The following is a 9,245-nucleotide window of genomic DNA, read 5'->3' on the forward strand; positions in this document are numbered from 1 at the left end:
CAAAGAGGAGAGATAGTGAGGTAAGAACGACACAGCTCGCATTAGATGAGCAGCCAGCTCTTCCCTGACTGGGCGTCACCAACAACACTTCAAGTAAAAGTCCCTGAAGGACCCTATACATCACAAACCCTTCCTCTTCTTTACAAGACAAGCCGCATTGGCCAGTTTTTCCAGGTCAGTAGTCACAGCATTCTGTCAGCATAAGCAAAGGTCTAGTTTTGTGAAGCCCAAAGTCAAGTTGAAGAGTAATGAGGGCACGGTCCTCTTAGGAGGCACCTCAGGCATCATCCTGCCAACAGGCGGGGGCAGCTCGAGAACGACGCAGCTTGAATATGAAAGACCAACTGCTTAGCCATGGCAGAAACAATGTGTTGTGGTTCTCCTACGCTTGCTTCCGACTGCTCTGTGCTTGCAAATAGATCAGTCAATGAAAAAATATTTGTGAGCACCAACAGATGTCCATGCTCTTTTGATTTAAAAAGCAATGACAATTTCTAATGCGACATCCCAAAAATATTACGAACAAGAACAACACATGTAAACAGGTGCTGAATTGTCAAATGAAAGATCTCAGGAGACAACAGGACAGCACTGAGACTCACACTTGTGCATCAGGGTACTCTGCAAACATAACCCACCCACCCATAACACCGAGTCAACGTGATGGCAAAACGGATTCAAGTCTCTATTTTTGTTTTAAGTGGAGAAGAGAAGCTAAGTCTGAAAATTGTAATAATTTAGATCATTGCACATCTTAATAGATTCATATTTTATGTCTGAATCCTGAAATCAAACTTGATGCCTCCCTGTGATGATTAATGGCACATATTTATTAAAATGACCATTCATTAATTACAAACAGGATATCGTCATTGTTCTATTCATACCAGCAACGTATAATGACAAGGGGGTTATTTTAATCACCTTTCATATCAACCCGTGTAGCCATTTGTTGCACTTCACACTAAGTAGATTTAGACAACATCGTCAGTCATCAATTCACAAAATACACTTCAAAATTTACATATGGATTTTTCCATGATGGTAAAAATACTAATCATAAAAATGTATGGTAATATTAATTAAAAACAAAGATAAAACAGCCATTGTTGTTACATCTCATGATCAATTCCTCCTCTCTCATATACTTCTTCCTGATTTTATACAGGATCATTTCTTGCTCTCAACCTAAACAAGAGAATAACAATAGCAATAATTTGGATCAGGTGCCTTGAAGGGGGGAAACATGCAAAACAAGCTTGTTAGAGGATCTCGAGAACCAGACGTCGCCACCCCTGATATAGGTTGATTACCAAAACCTATTGCTTCACCGTCTTCCTTCAAAACTGACACGGACTGGTGTTTCTTCACCTCAGCTGTCCCAGGAAATGCAAAGACAATGTGATACTTCTGGAAATGAATGCAAATTTTAGTAATGAGTTTAGGAGACGAACAAGTCAAATGCTTGCAAATTTAAAACACAGTCCTCTCCCCCTCTTGAGTCCTCGCAAAGTCAAAGTACAGAGCGTGCATGCAGCGTTTGATGTTGGGTGGCTGCTCGTAGCTGAGCAAAGCTGCAGATCCCAGTGGAACAGTGTTTGATCTGGGCGTGTGCTCTCTGGTGTTGGAACGATCTGCTGAGGTTCAGAGATGAGAACACACAGCACACAATTGAATCAGAGAGCAAAATAGTTAATCAGTCCTTTGATTTGCTCTATACGAAGAGTAAAGGAATGGTGCATTTATTTATTTTTTTCAAGCAGCCTTGCACTGAAGGCTAAAAATCAGCACATCACGCCAGTAGTGCACAATTCTTAGACTTTCCCCCTTACATTACACAAACTAATGATATGTTTGCATTCTAAATTTAGCATAGAAAAATCTGTATCACATTAAAATACTGTATTCTTTTGAACACCATAAAAGTTAATTTTCATGCAATGCTCACATTATAAAATACACATGAATATGAAATAAATGACACAGCGTATTTCCCTTGAAGTTTGTTTTTCTTTTTACCGGTGGTGATGTGTCCAAATCGAGAACACTTTACCAAGTCGAACATATTTATGTAAAGCTCATTGCCTTTCACTTAAATGTGACATCCAGCGGTCTGGAAAATATGTATACATGTATACAAATATGAATAAATGTGAAAAATACATATAAAAACATGACTTAAAGGTGATATAAAAAATGAATTTTTGAGGCTGGTTTAGAATGCAATGTGTGTGTGTGTGTGTGTGTGTGTGTGTGTGTGCGTAGAGAGACAGAGAGAGAGAGAGAGAGAGAGAGAGAGAGAGAGAGAGAGAGAGAGAGAGAGAGAGAGAAATGTCACAAGTGGTGGTGTAGGATTTGTCTCATTATCAAACAATGAGAAAACCAAATCCCAAAAACAAAGTTCTGAAAACAAGAATTCAAAGCAACAATAAAACCCATTGAAAAAGCAAAAAAATAAAGTAATAAAAACAACAGGGACAGCAACAGAAACAAACACCAGACACGAAGTGGCGAGCCTGGGAGTCCTTTTAACACAAAACCGACATGAGGGCCAACAGGTGTGACGCTGTAGGAGGAGTCTTAGAGAGCCCGCTGAAGTTTCCCAAACACACACACACACACACACACACACACACACACACACACACACACACACACACACACACACACACACACACACACACACACACACACACACACACACACACACACGTGCACACACGCACGCACGCACACACAGATGTACACGCGCACACACATACACACACCAGCAGTGTTATCTTATGCAATGTACAGTACTATATTTTTAATTTGTGGAGTTTGTTTACTTGCACACAAAAATTATTGTATTCTGAATCAAAACAATTCAGTATAACAAAACTTTGGTGTACATGTAAGGCTGCCTGCAAACAATAACAAGCAAGTGAATCGACCAATTCATAAAAGTAAACTTCATGTCCTTCCGCAAAGCTTATCGTGGCACCAGCCAAAACAGGTGGAGGAGGAGAGCCATCTAAAATAGCACAGTGGAAGCACAGAACTCTCCTATGGTGCAATATAGTTAGATCAGGGGTGGGCAAACTTTTTGACTCGCGGGCCGCATTGGGTTCTAAAATTTGACAGAGGGGCCAGGCCAGGAGCATTTGGAGGGAGTGTTTGGGCCGGAAATACTAAACCTAAAGCATTAAAGGACAACCGACAAGTTATGTCCATAATTTGTAAAATCACTTCAAATAACTTCGACTGAGCGTATTTTACAAAGATTCCACAGCATATTGCTATGGTTTACGTTATAAGACTTGCGCTGAATATTCATGAAGTCTTGTTTTCGAGTTGATGACGATCCCCATGTGACGTCACGTTTGGACCGCCCCTGACCGAGAAAGCGACACACAATGCATTTTGCGGTACTTTGTTTATTCTGAAAAGTTCGTGTTGATCCGTGTGGATGGCGAAATTAGAAGGAAAACACATAAATAACGCGATGGTGAATCGTTGTGTGTTGCACCAAGACAACTATTTGATATTCGCTGACACAAATTCCCAGCTGACAAATCCGCCCATTTCCAACGGAGCTTGGGCGCAATCTTCTGCATTTTCTGGGTGATATATTGCTGTCATTGGCGGCTCGAATTGATATGGGAGGACTCCTTGAATCAATTGCAAACATTTATGCTTTCCTCTTCAGAACTATTTGAATCATATTCATAACTGGATGAGTAGCAAGAAAACATCTTCTCCGAATCTGAAGCCATTGTTTTGATTCTCGAGCAAGGCAAGACGTCTTGGTGTGACGTCACAAACAAGGGGTGAGACCTTCTGAAACTGGCCATTTCCGGATTCATTTTGAAGTCATTTTTATTGTTTTTTTTCATTTAACTAAAAATATCAGCCTGCCTGTTTTGGGTATTTTAGATGCTGTAAAAGGTTTTTCTAATGTCAGTGGGAAACACAAAAAAAATGGTGCCGGTTGTCCTTTAAATGTAGTGTGCACAAAACTCATAGCACAGTAAGAACCCAATTTATTAACTGTCTTTCAAATGTGAAAAATATCCCTGATCAGTTAATAAATTTGTCGCAAGGAATATGACGTTTACATACTATTTCGCAGATACTTGGAAATAGATTAAAATAACATATGGACTGTGATTTATCAAGATTGCGTCTGTTTTTAATAAGTTTCCATCGAAGGGGCAAAGTTAAAGAATAAAACATTTATTGAAAAATTGAATCACTTTCAACATTCAAAACATGTTATTACACAACGAAATATCCAAGCTCAATAATACCTACTTGTGTTAAATTCCGCAAAATCATGGATGGTTTGTCCTGACCGCGCGCTCTACAATCTCTCCACTGACGCCCTCGCCTTCACGCGCAAACAATACAAGTGTACCGTCGCCGAGCACACCGACATAGGCTACCTGCAGTTGAAATTTGCATACTCGGCACGGCAGCCAATCAGAAGCTTGCTTCTTTCTTCCGGACTTTCGCAAGCGTTATAAGGTCGAGCATTTGCATATCATTTTCCAAAATAGATGCACAGAAGAAAGATTCAAAAGAAGCTAACAACATAGGTGACGCTACAAAACGTAAATTTACATTAAACCGTGACTGTAAAGTGTACGTGAGACTTATGCAAGGGGCTTAGTGGCTTGTAGCAAGCAATGCAAACGTTGCATTGTGCACCATAATGACAAATGACCACTGCAGCAAAACCTACACTGTAGATTTGTCGTACATTATACTCTTTCATAACTGCCACAGTTATAGTGCAGATCAAACAGACACACTTCCCCTTGAATTATTTGAAGAAATATTCACTCTCCCACCGTGTCTGAAATTTTCTGCACTCACTTTCCATGTTTGGTAACGGGTAAATTTCTTCTGGGATTGGCCTTTTTAGTGGAGCAACGGCCTTGATCAACAGTAGCTCCCCCTGGTGTTAAAACTTAGAAGTGCGGACAAAATTTTAAGTGTGGGCCATATTCCATTCTGTTTATAAAATGTCTTGCGGGTCAATTAAAAATGGACTGCGGGCCGCAGTTGGCCTGCGGGCCGTACTTTGGACACCCCTGAGTTAGATGATCAGGCTAAGGCTCAGGCCTGATCAACCTCAGCTGAGTCGCCTGTGTGAAGGTGTCTTATGTTCAAAAACATGAAGCACTTGGTTGAACTGTGTTAGGTTAGGTACCGATAAAGATTTGTCTTAAAGGACAACCGACGTCACTTTTTTGTTTCTTAACTGACATCAGAAAAACGTTTTATAGCATCTAAAATACCCAAAACACCCAGTATGATATTTTTAGTCAAATGCAAAAGACCAATAAAAATGACTTAAAGTGTCCAAAATCTGCAAAAAAATTGAGCTGCGAATTGGGCATTTTTAGAAAGTCCGCCCCCAGTTCGTGACATCACGCCAAGACGTCTAGCATTGCATTGTTAATCAAAACTTAAGATTCGGAGACTATGCTTTCTTGTTACACATCTAGTTATGAATATCATTCAAATAGTTCTGAAGAGGAAAGCATACACATTTGCAATCAATTAAATAATTTATTTGTGCCATTTTGAGGCAACATTGGGGGGAAATCTCTCAACCAAAAAAAGAGGCACAAAATGGCGACCTCCTGTGGCCACCTCAGTTTCCACAGGCTGATAAATTCCTTATATGGCACTTGGACGCCCTCTTCTGGCCTTCTGCCGGCTTTTTTCTGCAACACGAGGTCCCGAGACCAAACAAGTACAGCATAATACATTGACGTGATGGAAGGACCGCTACAATGCGTCTTTTTTACGGTCCTTTAGTGACGTCACGTACGGACTCGTCACCAACTCAAAAACAAGACTTCCGAAGTATTCAGCGCGAGTCTTAAAACGTAAAATATAGCTACATGCGATGGAATCTTTGTAAAATACACTCAGTAGAAGTCATTTAAAGCCATTTTATAAATTATGGACACAACTTGTCCAGAGACATCGGTTGTCCTTTAAAGGAGTCACCCCAATGCTCAAACAAAATAATACATTATCACATCATAGATGGATTCTATACTGTGCAAAAATAAAAGCAGTCATACACTAGTCCATCAATGGGATTTCTCCCTTAATTTTGATTGTTCCTTCATTGCTTTCGGTATTTGAAGTTGAAAGCAATATACTTGGATACATTACATTTCTGTTTCACAGTTCATGAAGCAAGGTCAAGAAAGATATGTTTGAATGTGTTTGCCGTTGGAGAACTTCACTTGACCAGAAGTAAATCATAATTGTACATGTCATTACTTACAACATAGTAGTTATTTGGAGCCTTGCTGTGTGAGGAGAGGCAGCCGACTGCAGTGATAGGCTCTATTGGCATTTGTTCGCTCGCCTCAGACATGATAAGGTTCTGACAAAAAAACAGGGGGAAATCACACACAGTCATTGTTTTCTCTCTATGTATGCTTACGTGGAATATGATTAAAATTTACTTCATGCTTTACGTGTACAATTTAGTAGAAAAAAAAGCATAAAAAGACCGACAGTTTGCACAAATTGACACCTGCATCATTAAGTTTCATTACACAGCGAATGGGCTCCCGGACTGAAAGGTCCAAAACGCCACACTATTGACTTCTCAATGAGGCTTATTGGGATGTAATAGAAAAAGCGTCCTTCTCATGGAGGATCAAATGACAACTGAGACCAAAACGCATTTGGAGACCACCCAATTACTTCAACACGTCACAAATTAGACAGAACAATCACATATTTTCAAGGAAGTCCCTATCAATTGCTATTTATCCTTGTCTAAGGGAATTTCGTCCTAATGGGTCTACGTGCTATGCAAGCCTTTTACAGCCTAAGTGGCTTAGCAAAGGTTTCTGATGCAACTTTATTCAATTACCTTTAAAGCATTGTTGTACTAACTGACAAACTTAGTGCGTTCAATCTTGATGTTTACAGAATCCATCCCAATTACCTTGATCAAATTAAATGAATCACTTCAGAAACAGCTGTCCCCCAACAAATGTTAGATTGCTGCTGTTATTCAAATGAAACCGGTTAACCGGTTGACTAATCTAAACACAAATTCCTTTGTAACATGAATTGGAGCCTATAGTTCAGAACCTCGACACCTTAACTGATGTGATTCTGAAAAGCTAATTGAGCACCCCGAGAAAGTTATTGCTCATAGTGGGGAATTAATATGAAACTAACTTTGTCATAGAAGCTGTCTGCCATGAAGAATACTCACTAATTTAGAAATCCTGGAATAGTAACTGATTAAATGTGTTGTGCAAGCAGACAGGGTGAAACAGTTTATGTCGAAGTTGTCTGAATTACTCGTTTCCAAAAAGGACCAAGCTTTTATTTATTTGAGACTTATCCATCCATCCATTTTCCAGACCGTTTCGTCCTCATTAGGGTCACGAGGGTTGCTGGACCCCATCCCAGACATCTTCGGACACTCGACGGGGACACCCTGAATTGATTTCCAGCCATTCACAGGGCACACAGAGAAAAACAACCAGTCACACTCATACTCACACCTCGGGACAATTTCAAGTCTGCAATCAGCCTGCCATGCATGCTTTTGGAATGTGGAAGGAAAACGGAAGACAATACCCACGCAGGCCCGGGGAGAACATGCAAACTCCACACAGAGAGGCTGGAGCGGGACCTGAACTCGCAACCTCTACAATCTAAAGTGCGTGCTAACCACCTGACTAGGTGGCCGCCTTCATGAGAATTAAAGACAATTATTTTTTTTTGTTACACATTGTGTGTGGTCACAGTGGGGTACCCTTTTCCAATCCGAATACTGGGTCATGTATTGTAAACCTCATGGCATTGGTTCATGGTGTCCACATGCTCCTGTTTTATTCGCAAGGAATCGTGGAATTGGAATTGTATACGTAGCATCCTCTGTGTAGCGACTCTCACTTGCACAATGTTTTTTCTCTGTTATAGTAAACTTTTGTCATTATGGTAAAAATGTCATAGAGTCAATCTAGACACATGTTTATGTTTGTGAAAATCTTTACATCTGGTGTGGACTTTTGTTGTATACACCACCACGTTATAAAAAAAATGGTGGAAAAACTCAGACGCAGCACATGAACACGCTTTTTGAGCGTGGAGGAAATCAAATGCATTATTCCTGTTACAGATAACATGAATATGACCAATTATGTATACAATTGCATTGGATTTATTGTTAGCCTCCAAAATATTGAATAAGTGAGGAGAAAAGACCAATGAGCATGTTCAATGAAAAATAGCAATATGTTTTTAAAATATTTCCAAACACTTGAGGTGTACTAAAACATAGTTCCAAACTGCGGCTATGTGGGTGTCCACTCAACAGCTGCTCATGCTGATTCAAAAGACAATGAGCTTTAGTTTGATTTACCAGATGTGAACTAAACTATCACCTTTAAATGTCTAATCCTTAAAATATTTTTTGTGACCCCCAGCATGTAACCCAAAAAACGAATGGGCAAGTCCGTAAGGACTTGTTAGATGCATCCGGTTTGTGTAATTGGAGAGCTACATGACTGGAATCTTTCGCCAAAGAGTTCAGGCAAAAGTTGGACAACACCCTGGACTGGTTCTTTTCAGCCATGGGGCACATTTTGTGACACAGCCAATCATTCTCACAATTTCACCTTCAATGAGTAGTAACTGAATCTACCCTGCCAGCAACAGTATGGCATGTGCATCAGCGATTTCCACACATACATTTAGATACAGAACTTAAATAAATCACAAGTCGCCATCTGAAAAAAAATAAAATACAATATGCTCTAAAGTTGGGTTTTTATTTACCTGACTGGAGCTTCTTTGTACCCTCAGCTCTGTTCCTTGGTACTTTGTACTTCCAACCTGCAGGAAGTTGAAGACTTCAGCGTCTGTTAACAAATCATTAACTACTACCAGGCAATCTTTAATTTTATGCAGTTGCCCCAAGTTTATTCAGTCAAACAATACTACGACTACTACCCCTACTACTACTACTCCTAGTCCTACTACTAACAATAAATCATGTTTAGACAATAGTTGGGGGGATGGGTGGAGGAAAACAAGGAAAATCTAAACATTTTGTCCTGGTGTTGTTTATATTTTCTTTTGTTGACTATTCATTGTACAGTTGAACCAAAAATCTTTGGAAATACATCTCATTGTATATCAGTGGTTCTTCACCTTTTTAGAGGTACCAACACAAGCAGTTAATATGCACATCTCCCAAACCCTGAATG

The 9,245-nt window shown here is 39.8% G+C and overlaps 1 protein-coding gene across 1 annotated transcript in view; it reads right to left on the reverse strand.

Moving 5' to 3' along the window:
* The window catches only part of mvb12bb (multivesicular body subunit 12Bb), a 30,091-nt gene extending 21,254 nt beyond the window's left edge, over positions 1–8,837 (reverse strand). Inside the window, 3 exon segments of the mRNA XM_088993872.1 lie at positions 6,290–6,391; positions 7,394–7,468; positions 8,815–8,837. Of these exon segments, the coding sequence (XP_088849998.1) occupies positions 6,290–6,391; positions 7,394–7,444 (153 nt within the window). The 5' untranslated portion in view covers positions 7,445–7,468; positions 8,815–8,837.
* Positions 8,838–9,245: the final 408 nt, after the last annotated feature.

This window comes from Hippocampus bargibanti, linkage group LG04 (assembly GCF_051943395.1).
Source record: "Hippocampus bargibanti isolate YZ-2025 linkage group LG04, ASM5194339v1, whole genome shotgun sequence".
NCBI classification, from domain to species: domain Eukaryota; kingdom Metazoa; phylum Chordata; class Actinopteri; order Syngnathiformes; family Syngnathidae; genus Hippocampus; species Hippocampus bargibanti.